General features: G+C 34.8%; 1 protein-coding gene across 1 annotated transcript; it reads left to right on the plus strand.

The window, feature by feature from the left end:
• The first annotated feature begins 6692 nt into the window (after nucleotides 1-6692).
• LOC131154810 (uncharacterized) lies at nucleotides 6693-11643 on the plus strand. The gene is given in 4 exon segments (XM_058107574.1): nucleotides 6693-7106; nucleotides 7720-8498; nucleotides 10958-11102; nucleotides 11253-11643. Coding segments are annotated over 3 exon segments (636 nt in total). The 5' UTR covers nucleotides 6693-7106; nucleotides 7720-8071; the 3' UTR covers nucleotides 11317-11643.
• Nucleotides 11644-17315: the final 5672 nt, after the last annotated feature.

A 17315-nucleotide genomic window follows, 5' to 3' on the forward strand; every position in this document is an offset into this window, starting at 1 on the left:
AACCGGTCTTTGATGTCAATTGAAACCTAAGGTGTAGTCCCAAGAGGGGGGAGGTGAATTGGGTTATTTAAAATTCCTTAAAGTCTTTTTATGGGTTCTTGCCTTTTTACAATCTTTTAAATACTTCTTATATTCTTATTGATTAGGCAATCCACTCAAACACTTACTTCCTCTATTCAATCCGCAACCACAATATACACAACCAATTGATTAACTATTCAAGCCAAACAAATACAACAAAAGTAATCAATATTTGATTTGTAATATTAAGCAACCCTGTATATGAATGTGCAAGTCCTGTAGTTGGCCTTTGAACTGAAGATTAAAATAACATCCAATCCCTTTGTCAAAATCAGAATTTAAATAAACCTTTAGCTAATTGGTTTTGGGTTGTTAACTAATCAACGTACTCCCTTATGATTTTTGCAAAATATCGATTAACCAACATACTCCCTTTCAGTTTCCGCAAGCCCAAGAACAAATTAGGCTTTGGTTTATTTAACTTTCAATATGCGTTGTTTGAAAGAATTACAACATACACACAATTTATATTTTTGCTAAAATTTAAAGAGAGTAAGGGAAAGAGAGTGACACCGCTGTTTTTACGAGGTTCGGCTTACCCCAGCCTACGTCCTCACCTTAGATCAACCACCTAAGGATTTCACTATACCTTGTTCCTTTCGGGTGGAACAAAAACCTTTACACACTCCTTCAGCAGGCTAGAGCTCGCCTCTCCAAATGATATACCCTCGTTCAGTCACTCCTTCAGTTAGTGTTGGCCTTACAAGGCTTAAAATCTTGTTATCTTATTTTGATGCTAACAAACAAGTAAAATTTAATGTATTTGTGTGAGTAATGATATTTCAGGGTTCATATATGTGAAAGTAAGGTCAAAGTGCCCACAAGGATCAAATATGATGGAAGCAAGGTCAAAGTGCTCACAAGGATCAAATGAAGCTTAAATGAGCCAAGACATGAATTACTTGTTGAAGAACATGAGGACTTGAATAAGTTATTGAAAGCCAAGGCATATTAAATTCAAAAGATCCAAAGAAAGGCAAAGTAAAAAAGCTTAAAGAATATGGAAGCTTGAAGAAAAGATGGATTCAATCCAAGGACAAAGCACGAAGACTCAAGAACTTAGAATGTTAATATTTTAGAAGTCTCATGTAAGTGTTTTAATGTTTAAAATATCGTTTGAAACATTTTGAAGTTCTTAGGTTAACTTCTTAGACCTAGATACTTTTTAAAATACCTAAATAAAATTTTTATAAGGTCAAAATTTATTTTAAAAAGGTTAGAATCATTTTTGGAATAAAGAGCACCAAAAAGAGTCTTTCCCAAATGCTGTCAATTTTTATACAGCCGCATTAAGGTAAATTTTTCTCTATCAAACACTCATTATTTTAAAGAGTGGTTAACATAAAAGTTGTAGGATTTTCTCTTAGCTTTTGACACTAAGAAAACTTAATTTGGAGTTATACAGAAAAAGTTATGGTCAAAATACTGAAATAAGGTCACTGCTATCAGACATTTAAACACTGTTCAACGGGCAAATTTTTAAAATTCTAATGTTTTAAATTATAGCCGTTTGAACCTTAAATATTCTAATAAATAGGGAAACTCTTTAAGGAAACTTTTTCAAGTTTGAAAGCCTAAAATACATGGTTTTGCAAAACAAAATAAACCTAAGAATTGAAAAATCTGTTTTAAGGAGCTGAAAGTACTCTTGTTCTTCCTAAGTTCTCTTGCTCACTCATTGAAAAATTATTTTGCTGAAAATTCTGAAGTGCTGATCCTTCTTCCTTTGAATTCCTACTGCAAATCCTCTTCTAAGAAGGATATTGGTGAATTATACACTTGAGCTTCATTCTATTTCCTATTGATATTTTACATTTAAGTATATAGTGCTGAAATTGTACTAACTTGCTCTTTGAGAGAGTATACTTGTACGTAGATTTTATCTTATGTTTCTTGTATTTTATTGACGTTCCAAGGTGTTTGGATCGTTGGCTAAGCAAGGGGATATTGCTTAAAGAGGCGGACTCTAGCCTATGTAAGGAGTGATCAAACGAGAGAATATTGTTTGGAGAAGGCAGGCTCTAGCCTTAACCAAGGAATGTTGTAATCGGTTTTGTTCCACCCATCAATGAAACAGGTTTAGTGAATCCTTTGGTGGTTTGCCAAAGGTGAGGACGTAGGCTGGGTATAAGCCGAACCTCGTAAAAATCTCCGTCTCACTCTCTCTTTCTCTATTTTTTATTTTTAGTACATATTTAAATTGCATGGATGATTTAAATTGAAAATCAAATATACTATGCATATTTGGAAATCAAGTAAACTTAAAAGATTAATTTTGATTTGGGTTGCGGAAACCAAAAGGGAGTACGTTGGTGAAACCATATCTTGCAGAAACCATACGGGAGTACGTTTCTTGGTTAAACACTCAAAGATAAATTAACTGAAAGTTTATTTGAGTTTTGAATATTTGGAAAGAGTGATTGAATGTTGTATTGAACATCATATTAAGCAAATCCATATATACAGGGCTTGATTAAAATTTATATCTAGGGCTTACTACAAAAGCTTTATTGTGTTTTTGAAAGGATTGTTGAATATTAAATTACATTCTTCACAAGGTTTTCAAATTCATAATCACGGGGCTTAACAAACAATCTCAAGATCTTATATTACCAAAGTGTTGAATACCTTATATCTTGGTTTGGTTGTTTGATGTTTAACTTGTACTTGGCAAATAAATTGATTGTTTGGTTTGAAGATTGTGTTTAATTGATTGGTTGTTTAATTGTGTTATTGATTGGATAAAAGAACTAAGTTCTTGTGTGATTGGTGAAATTAAACAAACAAGTTAAAGAATTGGTTAAGTGTTTAAAGAAGTTAAGGATTCTTAAAAGAAGTCAAAAGAAATTTTTAAAAGCCAATTCACCCCCCCTCTTGGGAAGCTATTCCTAATTTCAGTTAGGCTAGAACAGCACCTCTATAAGCGATATCCCCTCGTTTAGCCAACGATCCGAACACCTTGAATCGTCCAAGAACTACAAAGGATATGAAGTAATCTCTGCATACAATAACACTCTCGAAACACAGAGCAAGTTGTACAAGTTAAATCTCTAATCGTACTTTAAAACCAAAACTAAATAGAAAATGTGAAATTTGAGGTTTAGAAGTCACCAAAGGTTCTTTCTTATTGATATAAGGATTTTAGGTGCAAATCAGAACCCAAACTTTTCAATCAACCAACAATTTCGTTGAGTTTCCCCCCAGCAAAAGGTGTGAGTAAGATTGAACTTTAGGAGAGTTTTAGCATAGAAATCGTGTATTGCTTGAATGCGTTTTTCAATTAGCAAGGGAGGTATTTATAGACTTCTTAAAGAAAAGTTTCCTCATTTAACATGGAGCATTTAGGTAACTTTTCAAAAGATATTAAATCAGAGAATCAATTTTGAAAATCTTCCCATAGATTTAAATTTGAAAAATTCCTCACAGAGTTAGTCAGCTGACTCACTTGACTGGGTCACTTTTTGCACTAGTCAGTTGACTGGACAAGCGGCTGACACCATTCTGTCTCTCAAAAATTAATTATGATAAATTGTCAGTCGACTGACTGAACCACGTTAAAAATAGTCAATCAACTGGGCACTGTCAGTCGGTTAGGCGTTTTCAATTCATAAAATCAGTCGGCTGGATAGTTAACTTTGTTGTAGGTTTCCTATCAGTCGGCTGACTGAGCCACGTTAAAAAATGGTTAATCGGCTAAGTACTATCAGTCGACTAGGTACTTTTAGTTCGTTGAGTCTGTCAGCTGGGCAGTCCTCTTTTTTCAAATATTTTCTATTTCTGATTTCTTTAAAATCTAGTTTACTTGAAAAACTTAATTATCACTTTTCAAAAACATTTTCAAGATTTTTTCAAGTACTGGTCTCTAAGTCTTTGTATTTTAAGGAGCTTCACATATCTAAATAGCAATGACTTGAAGTACTTACAAATATCCTTCTAAGCATGATCTCCTTAATCACTAAGTCTTGCAGCCTCTTGAGGTTTACTTTTGACTTCAAGATTTGCTTGGCCTTTAAACTCTTCATTTGTCGTTCATTGCTTCAATATATCGAGAAGCTTTCACTTGATTAACATTGATCTCCAGCTTGCTTCCATGATTGACTGTGAGTGTCTTTAGACTTAGACCTAAAATATAGCCACTAAACAACACATGTTAAAACATCTCTCATTTTGTTATCATCAAAACAAGATTGAAAAACTCAATTAGGCCAACACTCAATAAAAAAATTCTCTTATCATTACAGTTCTATATATAAACATAACTAGGTTTCTCTTATATTCTTTTCTACACAAAAACATTTCAATATATGTTTTCTTATATTCTCATAATTCACCATGCATTTCACACTACTTGGTTTCAAACATGTTCTCAGTATAACTTATATGCCACACTGTTTCATCTATTATTCATATCATAATATATACAGTTAAAATATCATATCACCATTTTCATATATTTATTCAACCCATAATTTCTAAAATACTTTTATAAGTTATTCCCTTTACTTGACTTATTGAGAGGTCCACAGATACTCTAAGTCCTACGCTTCCCGACGTTCGTAACTCAAAAGCCCAAAATTCACATTTCCCCAAATTAATCAACTTAATTCCCAAAACAATTCTCATTTAACACTTCCTAGGTTTCGAATACTTCAAATAGGCCATTAAACCCTAAAATACTTCACTTACCCTAATTTTGGAATGGTGCCCTGGAACTCCTAATTGAAAATTTGCTTCAGTTAAGTTGTAGAAAATCTTCTCACGAACCTCGTGATATCTTCTGATTGTTGATTCGGCCTAAAACAGAGTAGAAATCGAAGAGAGAAAGAAGGACGACCGAAACCCTCGTGAGAGAGAGAGAGAGAGAGAGAGAGAGAATGAGAGAAATTATGCTAAAAATGACCCGGGGTCTATTTATAGGCCAGCATTTGTCGACGAGCCCATGAAGACACTTCGTCGATGAGGAGGCTGGTTCATCGACAAACCTGAAATTCCCTAACTCTCGGTATCTTCTCGTCGACGAGACACGTGTACTTCGTCGACGAGACCTATAAGGACATTCGTCGATGAAGACCATTGATTGGTCGACGAACCCATGTTGATCCCCCCATTTTCCTTTTCCTTCGCTTTCATTTCTTTTTCTTTTATTACTTTCATTAATTAAATTTTTCAAGTCTCTACATCAACAATTTCCCCCTTTTTGATGATCAATATTCTTGAATTTTCTTCAAATTCCTAAGATCATTGCTCATTGATGCCTACACTGTTAACATCTTTTTTCGTTTTTCTTTTTTTTTTTTTTTGCCTGGTTTGAGATTTTCAAGGTCACTTCATGTGTGCTACTAATTTCTCTTTGGGTGTTGTTTCTACTGATTTGTTTCCTGATTGGGTTCTACTAGATCCTCTCTTGTAGGATCATCCTAAGCATATCTTCTACCCTTCTTTGGAAAGTTAGGAATTGGTCTAAGAGTGCAGTTTGTGGTGGATGATATAGTGGCAAGGAGTGAATCGAATAGGATTAATTATGATTGCTCCTCATTTTTGAGTTGTGTGATGTGGTCATAATCAAGGTCAAAGAAAGAAATCCTTCTGAAGTTTCCCGCTGACAACGCCAATTGTTGCAGCCAGAATTTGGCCGAAAAATACGGATTGACCTTTACCTCGACCTCAAACTTGACCTTGAGCACTTACTAAGAACAAAAAAAAAAAAAAAAAAGACTTGGAGGACCCGGTGTATTCTGAGGATCACTTCAATGTCTAAGTTAGAGAATTTGGAAGGATTATATAATTATAACAGTAAGAGAAAGGGTGAGAATGATATGTCTGTCTCTTTTACAAAATCCCTTTTGTAGGCATTAGAGGCACGCCCTCATTAATTTTCGTTTTAAAGGATAATTATTAAGATGGTGAAAGTTACAACTTGATTAGGGACATTTATTAGGGAATAATAATTGGGGGCGTCATAATCTTGCCTCTATTTACCACCAATTTTGCCCTTCATATAGGTTCATCTTTTTTTCAATCTTTTTGCACAATATTATTGGGTTCAAGTAGAGTTTTTTTTTTTTTTTTAATTTTATAAATGGTAGATCAATTTCAAAGATCTTGAGACAAGCACATAAGAGTGCATCCATGAATTGTAATTTTTTTTTTTTTTTTTTTTCACTATAGATTCGGATTCCTTGTGACCCTTCTTTCAAACACTTTGGTCGTGCCTGCACATCAAAATTCAGTTTAATGAATCAAACACAAGAAGCCTAGTAGGTAACGCATAGCAGCTACTTGCAGAAAAATAAAAATAAAAAATGCTCTCCCTCATGGTGCCTGATTATCAGGAGCCTATAAGAAAAAGTGGGCCCAGCATCTACCTCCACCTATGTGGCAGCTTGTGAATGGCCACAGTTTTTTCCTTTCCCCCACCAACCCCCGGGGGCACCTGTCATTAGTTCGATCGCCCAATTATTGCCGAATGGGCATTATTCTGGTTGCTATTTTTTACAATCAAAATGAGGCTTAATCTAACGGCTCAGTTTACATCAAAGGGACGACTTCTGAACCAAGTCAAGTCAACAGATCAGACGGCGAATAAGTCATATTATTGTACATCAACGAGAGAGTGGGTCGCCGGTCGTCCTCCGCGACGCACGTTCGGTCCTTCTGGATTTTGAAATAACCGCAGCACAGGTGGCGCCGCCGCCGGATGAGCCCACACACGTTCTAGGATTAGCTGATTAGGAAGCCGCCCACCGGAACCAACAGGCTCATGATGAGACGGCTGGCTTGCGCCGAGCCGTTGTGCTTCAGTTACGGGGCCAGTTAATAATTATCTGCTTAATTTAGCCAAAAGAATTACTATAAATTCGCCCCCACACTCTCAAAAAGTGCTTTTAGAAAACGTTTTCAAAAAACATTTTTGATTTCAGAGAGGAAAACAGATAAGACGGACAAAAGGCTCCAAATTTGGTAACCTGAGAATATTTTGTTTCGGTCAGTATCTCTAATCGGTCGTCCCTGCCGTCGGATCTCGGGTTAGTTTCCTTGTTCTTTGAATTCATTTCTTTTTTAAGAGTTATCCAGTGCAATCAGATTTTTTGTAAGATTTTTGTCCATTTCGTTTGTATTTTGTTGTTTGTTGTGTTGTTTTCCTCTGTTTTCATGATTTAATGCGCTCCGTCCCGTCATTTTTTGAATGAATTTTATAGATTTTTAGTGGGTTTTGCGGTTGATTTTTCTGTAGCTGCATTGCTTCTGCATTTGAGGCCTTCCTCTAATTCTATGTTTTCCTGTGTCGTTTTCGCTGATTTTTTGCTCAACGCGGTTTGAAGATGATCTAAGGCGAAAATTTTGTTTTGAAATGATTTTTGAGATACTGTGTTTGAAATTTAATTTTCTTATGATGCCGTTTCTCTTAGGTATAGAGGAATAAACTCAGTGCTTGAAGCTCGGCGGCTGTTTGATGATATTATCTGTGTAATTTCACTCCGGATATTTACATATATATTTTGTAATTTGATGATGAGGAAACTCTTCAGCTGGATGATAAAAATTTTGTTTTTTTAAGGAGCCAATTTATTAATTTATTTGTTTATTAATTCTTTCATTTGCTTGCTGAAGTTTGTGGTTCAAATTCAACTTTTGCAGATTTTTCTTTCCATTTGAGCAGTTCCAACTGCACTTTGAAATTCTTGCTTTGGAAATAAAAGAAAAAAACAGAGGGCTCTTTACCTTGTGAGGATTGTGGTGCGGGTATCTCTAGTTAAGTTTGCAATTTGGCTGGAAAGAAAACAAAGGGTTATCTCTAGTTAAGAGCAAGCTCTGTGGTCAGATACAATAAGGGTGGGAGAGCACCCCAGAAAGAGCAAAAAAAAATACCCTCAAATAGAGCAAATGGATTCCAGAGAAATAGACCTCGAAGCAGATCTTGAGAGTGGAGGGACTACTAGCGAAGAGGATGGCTGCAACGACCCTGTTCTGAGTAGTAGACAGAAATAAAATGTTAAGTGGGATTCTGGGTGGTTTTCTGGATTGTAATGAATCTGTTGAGCGTGAACATTGCAACTGGGGAAATTCTAATGAGGTTGCAACTGATAGAGTTGAGTTGTTGATAGACAGGAGTCCAGGAAGAGAACGGAATCAGGAGTATGATTCCTTGGTGGAGGAAAAATGTGTGAAGGAGAAGCATAATAAGTCAAACTCTAAAAGGGCTTCAAAGCCACCTCGGCCGCCCAAAGGCCCATTGTTGGATGCTACTGATCAGAAATTGGTGAAGGAGATATCTGAGCGTGCCATGAGGAAGCGTGAAAGGATTGAATGAATGAAAGCACTGAAGAAAATGAAAGCAGCCAAGAGATCATCTTCAAGTAGCAGTTTATCTGCTATGATCATCACGATTATCTTCTTTGTCATTATTATATTCCAAGGTGCTGCTGCACTTTCAAATTTCCTTGCCACCATCTTTCTCTTTGCCATACTGATTTATTTATGTGTTTATTTGCTATATTAGTTAGTTACATGTCTTTGATTCTTTTGTGTAAATTGTTGAATATATTAGACCACTCTTAATAGATTCTGCTGTTTTCCATCAAACGTTTTATATGATTGTCAATACATTACCCAAAATTTTCTCTCTTGGCTATCTGCACTTTGTCCAATTTCTTTTGTTGCTGATGTACATGATATTTGGTGTATACTTGTATTTCCATTTAAGAAGTTTTAAGTTTCATCATAAAGCTAAAATTAGATAAGGGGTTGATACAAGGCCCAAACATCACCAATTCACCTGCAAAGAAGATAAAAGAATCAACACTAATGCTAGCTTCCATTGTAAGCTCATGATCAGGGCCATGACCATCCAATCATGGTCCCCTCATGGTTCTTGAGCCCTCAAATTGGGTAAGACGATTATTATTAAGCACTAGAATAAGTGAATAATCAACATGTTACTATGAATGACATTTGGTATTGTTAGAATACCACTTTACCTAAAACCTTAAGCTATTAGGTGTTGTTCCAACAATTTATACCAAGCTTTAACATTCCCCTGCATGTTCAGCCCACCAGCATATTGAGAGATAAACACACACGATAGATAACACCCATTACAGGGAATACATTAATTTTTTAAACATCACAGAATAAATGCGAGCAATGAGACTAGAACCTAAGACCTCTTGGTAACTGACTCTAATTCCATGTTAGAATACCACTTTAGCTAAAAGTTTAAGCTATTAGGTTATAGGCCAACACTGAATACGAAGCTTTAAAAGGTATAATGGACCTTAATACTTGTGGCTTGTCAGCTGGACGTCATATGTTGTTACTGTGATGCTCTCTATAGAGCCCACACTTTCTGTTGAAATTCATGGTAAATTACCATGAAAAAATGGTGAATGACAGTAGTGTGTTGACCAATTAAGATAGAAGGCAGAATCTGGGAGTCTGGGACTGTCTTGAGATGATGCATCTCTAAATACCCAAGTCCCAAAAGGCTAATGAATTAGATTAAGAGTTATATGCACTTGTATTGAAGGTGTATCTTTGGTCTTTTCTTCTTTTTGTTGGTTGAGGCAGACACATTTTGGGTTGTAAATTTAAGTTGTGCATGGTCAGCAAACTACGATTTAACAAAATTTAACCACATGTATAAATGAAAGGAATGCTTATTTGACTCGATCTCTTAAACAACTAAGCCCAAACCTTTCCAAATAGATTAGAGCTGGATCTTGGACCATGAAAACAATATGAGCTTTAAAGGACAGCCCAGTGCATGAAGCTTCTGCGTATGTGAGGTCTGGGGGAATGGAGAAACCTTGACAGGTTTATAATATGCAACCTTACCGTACATTTTTGCAAGAGGCAGTCTCCACACCTTGAACCCATGATCCCTAAGTCAAACAGCAATGACTGTACCGTTGCGCCAAGGCTCCCTTTCCATTTGAGCTTTGTAATGCTATAATTTGTGATTCTATTGGCTTGGTTTAATTGAAGTAATTTTAATTTGTAAGCTTAAAGATTGCCGACTCACATTGATAAAACATTTTCCTATGCAAGTATGACCATGTGGTCCATATTAATTTATTTAGTATGAATTTTGCAAACTAGTAACATTGTTTGCTTTAGTCACCATGTTCAAATTTCGAATGACTTTGATTTTAAATCTTCCCTCCATACAAAAATATACTGTTGAATAAATGTAACCTTCTCTTGCATTTGTTTGCTTGTTTACGGAGGCTGTTGTAAGAAATGTCAACCGATGCATGCAACTTTAATAAATACAAGTTTTTCACATCATGGACTCAACCATGCACTACTTTGGAGTAGACTCGGCTTCAAAGCACTCTCTTATGTCTTTCATGAAACAACTTTATGCCCTCTGCTGGGGGGAAAGACGTGATTTGTTAGAAGTCAGAATAGTGTTCTCTTTTAATTTATGGACCAGTTGGCATAAGCTGAGATGGACTGATGGAGAATGTTTTGTGTAGAAGTCTATCACCTCTCTGTGATTTGTCCATTAGTTGTTGTACAATAACTTGCCAGACTAGAAGAACCTGGATTATTGTTAGGAAGCTTTTGGCTTGGGAATTGAATCTAATATGCATCTTGGGCATTAACGGTGCGCTTCTACTTATATTGATTTCATATTTGGTACTTCCTTAGGGTTTGAGCTGTTAATAGAATGTCATTGAACAAATGTTTTACAATGTCTAAATGTTTCATTCTTATTCTCTAGCCTATTTGCTCAGCAGCATCTCTTGTTTGCATGTCCTAAATGTTTGGGATCTGAATGCCTGATGTATTTATTTTATTGTGGAGGGATTCTTACCGAACCAACTCCAGTTGGAGAATTCATATTCATGTCATTTCACATTTTTTATTGCAGGAATATCCTCTAGAAGTAGTCCAACTGAAATGTTTCAAGGGTCTCCAGAGCGAGCATTGGCCTCAAGTGAAGATTTTATTTCAGTTCATTATTACCAAGAGCCATCTCCCAGTGAGAGAAATGGATCTGGTCCCAAGTCATTCGAGTGTGTAAACCCCTCTCTTGATCCATGACGTTTAATAAATTTTTCTTTTCAAGCATTATGTTTATGGGGATCATATGGAATGTATCCTCTCTCTCTCTCTCTCTCTCTCTCTCTCTCTCATATTCTTTTCGATGTTTCATGTTAATGCAGGTTTGTACAGGAGGAAAGTACCGGGTCGAGAACAAGACAACAAGCAGGTAGATCTGCTGGATGAATATTTGGGTCACTGGAGAAAATTTTTGGGCTCCATTTTGTTAAGGTGTCCATTGAGGCTTGAGCTTCTGTTGTGGTTTTCAAAGCTGATACCGACCATCAGATCCACAGGCAGCAGCAGCTCTGGTTTCTGTATTTCGTGTATGATAAGCCTTCAGGCTTTGGTGGTTGTGTAGATTCTCACTTGTACAGAAACCACATTCATGGCTGTTAATTAATTTATTTTTTGTAAATTAAAAGAAGATTATTCTTTTGTTCCTTACCAGTTTTGAACTCTTCAGCTATTGCAATCATATTTATTCTGCAAAAAGCCAATAATTAGTGAAAACTCTGAGCATATGAGACATATTGGATCTATTTTTCTTTGATTGAAAATCGAGTTATTCGATATCCTTTGACTTATGATAGGACGGAATGGAAGTAAAGTACTGAAACCCACGACGGCTACTGAATAACCTCCTTTTACTTTCTTAATAATAAAGCCTTTGACCTTTGTATTTGTTCGGAATGGAATAAATAAAGTAGTCTCTCCCGCCGCTTGTTTAAAGGACCCACGGGCGGTAACTTGTTTAGCTCCTCGATGTCCAGCGGATTTCTGGGCCTTGACGAATGGCCAGCCAGTGGGAGGCATTCATTTATCGGATACGTCTTCTTCCGTGATCCATTTCATGGAACACAGTTTGATTGGAATTATTGTCAAAATTTTTGAAAATTAAAGCTGAAAGAAAATTTGAAAATTGAAACTAAAACCAGAAATGACATACTTCAATAGCTGAAATTGAAACTAGAAACCGATCAAGCGCACGTATATTATGTCATTTTATTAACACAGTAATATAAATTTTATTATTTTATTATTTTGTGCATTACCACGCCCTCTATTGAAATTTGAAAACCAATTGTTGTAGCTAGGCATGGCTTTTTAATTAAATACATTTAAAAAAAAATGTTTATAAAGTACTCAATTAACAAGTGTACATTTACAACAATCCAAAGTAAAGTTTCCACACTTCCTCTTTAGTTTTTCATTTTAAAAGGTCAAAAACGACAATCTAGGTCCAAACACTCGTTGAAAATTATACCAACATTCAAGACCCAACCCTTTGATTCAAATTTCACCATGTGTGTTTCCACTCCCTGACTTTCTCAATATATTTTAAGAAATAAAAAATAAAAAAATAAAATGATTAATTAATTTATATATATATATATATATATATATATATATATATATATATATAAGTGTAAAGGTGATGAATCTTTAGGAAGAAGATTCAATTCATCTTCAATTGAAGATTGAAGACCCCCTGGCCCTCTCTCTCTCTCTCTCTCTCTCTCTCTCTCTCTCTTCGTTGAATCGAAAAACAAATATCATATTCGGGTTTCAGCTTCGCTCCTAAACGTTTTAATCGGAGTGGATTCGTCGTTGGAACGTCATAGGAATTACTTCAGGGTTAAGGTAAGGGAAATAAATTATGTCAGTTATTTTCAGAAATTTAACTGAACATCTAATATATATGTTTTTTCTAAATATTCAAATATATGAAAATGGAAATTTAGAATTATTATATGTATGTTTTGAGAAAATTCGGGTATTTGAGTTTAAGTAAAATCCTAGAAATGATAACACCATTATTTTTCAGTAGAAAAATATAGTTATCCTAGGCAGATTATTAGATGATTATATCATTATTTTTTAGTAGAAAAATATAGTTATTGTAGGCAGGTTATTAGATGATTATACTATTATTTTTCAACAGAAGAATATAGTTATTCTAGATAGATTATTATATTATGAATTATCACTTAAATTGTGTGGCATGAGTAATGAATATGTTTAGAATATTTTATGAAAAACAAAATATAGTTTTATACAGAATTATGATATGACAGATTTACACGAAATTATGATATGGCAGTTCAGCCGACTTTATGTCAAGTTCAGTATGAAATGACAGTTTAAACGGCTTTATGCCAAATTCAGACGACTTTATGTTGAGTTATGAAATGACAGATTTATACAGAAATACGATATGACAGATTTATACAAAAGTGTGAACATGTTAGATTTTATACAGACTTATGAAAATGAGATCATGTTACAATTTTATTTTATAAAGTGTATTATATGGTATCAAAACCCTAATGAACTAGTTATGATTTAGAGCACGATACTGCAACTAGCACGACATGCAATGCAGCCATACTTTCAGATAAAGTATAGGCGGATGGCAGTCGATTGGCCCATGGAGTGATGTATTGCAGGAGCAGGTTTACCCACTGGGTCTAGACCAGGTTGGGTAGGCAATAGTACTGCAGACATAACATTTTTAACTTAACTTGGTAGGCCAGCCATGACTAAGTCCAGCCTTCGGGCTGCACAATACAATCACTGAGGATTATACATGATATTATATGATAGTCCAATCAGGGGAAATTCTTCTATGTGTATACATAGATTTACGAAAATAGAATTATTTATTTAGCTAAAAGTATGTTTGAGTAGAAAATGTGTATTTTAAATTGTATAGGTGTGGGTCACGATTTATACAAATGCCTTTTCAATTAAAGTTAAATTAATAATTATGTTATGCTTATGTAAATAAGCTATATTGAGCCGAAAGTATGTTATCCAGAAATTCAAATATTTTTAGTTATACAAATGAGTACAGTTTTCAAGAATCATTTCATGTACAGTTAAATAAACGAGAGTATTATGTTTACACTTAAAAACTCATTTGTTACACACTGATGATAATCTATTCCATCTTACTGAGAGGTGTCTCACCTCATGATTATCCAATATTTTTTCAGATGTCATGTGGAGTATAAAAGTGATCAGAGTAGCGTAGTAAAGCTTAGGTGGGACAGAAGGCCGTGTTTAAAATTATATTATTTTATTTATGTTTTAATGAGTTCAGATCTTTATTGTGATAATGGGATTGATATTGTTATATTAAGATAGTTTAGTACTCTGGTAATATGCATTTAAGGTCCTCCGCTGTCTGTATCAATGATTATTATAATAAGAAACATTTAGGTTATTACAAGTGGTATTAGAGAAATTGAACGAAATTTTCCGGGTCGTCACAGTTTGTATCAGAGCTATGGATATAGATTCTGTAAATTATAGCAATGATTATTACCAAAGTATAGGTATGAAGTAGGAGGATGATAGGAATGGGTAGGTTGGGTGTTGTTAGAACGATCGGATATAGGATGCAAAGTGGAGTAAAATACAATGAGCCAATTGGAATTTTGGAATTTTGTCTTGCAGCCGAAAACAGAAATTCATCGAGGGTTTTCAATGATTTTTTTGGAACAATCGACGGTTCTAGAAAAGTCACGGCAAACCATTGACGTTTTTCTCCCGGAATGCTACACTATGATCTTATCTTGTGTAAATAGTCACTGCAAGGAATGAGTTACCATTTGTGATACTGGAATATTTGAAATAGAATTTTGTGATTTTTTGGAATGTGTACACCTTTGCACATTAAAGTGTGCTCTTAGTTAAGAGGGAATTGAACTTAAGGCAAAGGTGGTGGGAGGAGTATTTGGAAGAATAGGATTTTGAACTCCATTATCGTCCCGGGGTGAATGTTGTGGCAGATGCTCTAAGAAAGAAGTCTCGATATACATTGGAAAATTTAAAAATTTGAAGGTGGGAAAATGTTGGAGACAATAGATTCTTTCAACTTCCATATGACCCATAAAGGAGATAAAGTTTGTATATATAACTTAAAGGCACAACCAACTTTATTGGTGTGAATTACCAAAGGACAAGAGTAGGACCCTTAGTTTCACAAAAAAAAAAAAAATATGTGTTGAGAGGTATTGAAGTGGGTACACACTCTGAAGGGTGGACAAAATCTTTTCATGGGGGACTTTTTGATTTGAAGAGATTTTGTGTTCCACATCATTTTGAAGAGGAAATCTTGCTCGAAGCACTTCATTCTAGATACATTATCCATCCTGGCAGTGCTAAGATGCATATATTCTGAGAAAGTCTAATCGGTTATTAATAACAGCATGGAACATAGGCATTATGGTGTTTGGATGTTCCAGATACCTGATATTTTTTTTTGTTTTCTGGTGGAATGTTTAGTAGCACAAGCATTTGATAATGAACTTGACCCCTTAGCTAAGGCATGATAAGAGAAGTGAACAAGTTGAAAGTTGCATTCAAACTTTTTGTGGATATTTTAAAAGGGATACTGTTCTTCCAGTTGTTTAAATATGATTGAAAATTTATCTCCAATGAATATATATGAAGATTGTCTGGCGGCTTACTAGGATAGACATGACATGGTTTAATGATTAAGAAGAAACTAGGAAACGTGTTCGCAAGTGTGATCAATTACATTGTAAAATATTTTGAGGGCACCTTTTTCTAAGTCTTTGAATTTTGAGCTAGTGTATCGTTGTAGTTTTTTTTTTTTTTTTTTTCAGGGACGGTGTTGAAATGGTGCTTCCCAAAACTCTTTGGACATTGTGTTCTATTTTGTGGTGTCTGAAACAAGGCCATTTTGTATTTTGAAGCTGTTAGACATGTTCATGCTTATGTTCATGCTTGTCCTTTATATGATGGTAGGATTCCAAAAATGTTGATTGAAAAGTGTAAGCAGGTGCATTAATTTAGCATTGAAAAGGAATTGGGTTATTAGAATTCCAAGGAATGCTTAGAAACCCATACAATTTTTGCTCAAATGAATTACAAAACTATGATGAGAGTTTTGAAGTGCCTTTTATATATTTGATCTGATAGACAAATGATTACACATTCCAATCTAAGATATCCTAGCAGGTATGGTGCTTGATGAGTATAAAGTCATCATTGCAAGTTTTTTGTTTAAAGGTGAGGCTCTGATCATTGGTGGGAATCTATGCAACGGGTAAGAGATGTTGAGGGTTGAGGCTATGAGTTAGGACTGACTTTAAATTTGTATTCAATGAGAAATATTTTCAAAAAGCACTCCAAGAAGCCAAATTGTAGGAATTTATGTAGTTGAGTTCAAAAATTTGTTTATTAGCTAATAATATAAAAAGAAAATTTGTTGATTTATCACAGTTTTGCCAAGAACTAGTCAATACTGAGGAATTGAAGGTATGATTCTTTTACACAACACTTGGGGTAAGAGTTTTATTTGATTTTGGTTCTACCCACTCCTACATTGTTGCATCCTTTGCTAATATGTTGTGTTTATAATTTGAACATTTAGAGTATTGTCTTGTGAGTTGCTTCACCTGTGGGGAAGACTATAAATGTGGACAGAATATGCAGACATGCATTTTAAAATTTTGGTGGAAATGACTTCCCCGTTGATTTATTAACATGGATATTGTGGATTATGATGTAATCCTATAAATGGAGTGGTTATCTATTTATCATGCACTTAGTTGATTGTTTCCAAAAGAAAGTAGTACTCAAAGATCTAAATGGAGTGACGATTTCCTTCCAATTAACAGGCTCTCATGTTTGATATCTTGAGTGCTTGTGAAAGGATGAAATTTGGGCACATGTATGGGGTTTGTAACAGTAATGAAAGAAAATACACAAGTTAATGAAACCCGAACTTCTTTACCCATAGGTGATAAATTTCTATATATTTTTCCAGATAGTTTATCGGGGCTGCCTCCAAAAGAAGATTGAATTTAATATTGATTTGGTGTTAGGAACAGAGCCTATATTGACTGCTTTATATAGAATGACATTAGCTGAACTAAGGCAACCTAGAGTGCAACTAGAAGATCTCCTCGGCAAGGAATTTATTTGATCTAGTGTATGACCATGGGTTGCACCTGTGTTATTTACTAAGAAACATAATGGGTCATTGAGGCTATGCATTGATTATTGGAAGTTGAATCACATTACATTAAGAATTGGTATCGACTTCTAGGGATTGGTGAATTATTTGATCAATTGACAAAATCCTAAAATTTTTGAAGGTTGATTTGCAATCAAATTATCACCAATTGAGATTTGGGAATTAAACATCC

This window comes from Malania oleifera, chromosome 5 (genome assembly GCF_029873635.1).
Source record: "Malania oleifera isolate guangnan ecotype guangnan chromosome 5, ASM2987363v1, whole genome shotgun sequence".
Classification (NCBI taxonomy): domain Eukaryota; kingdom Viridiplantae; phylum Streptophyta; class Magnoliopsida; order Santalales; family Ximeniaceae; genus Malania; species Malania oleifera.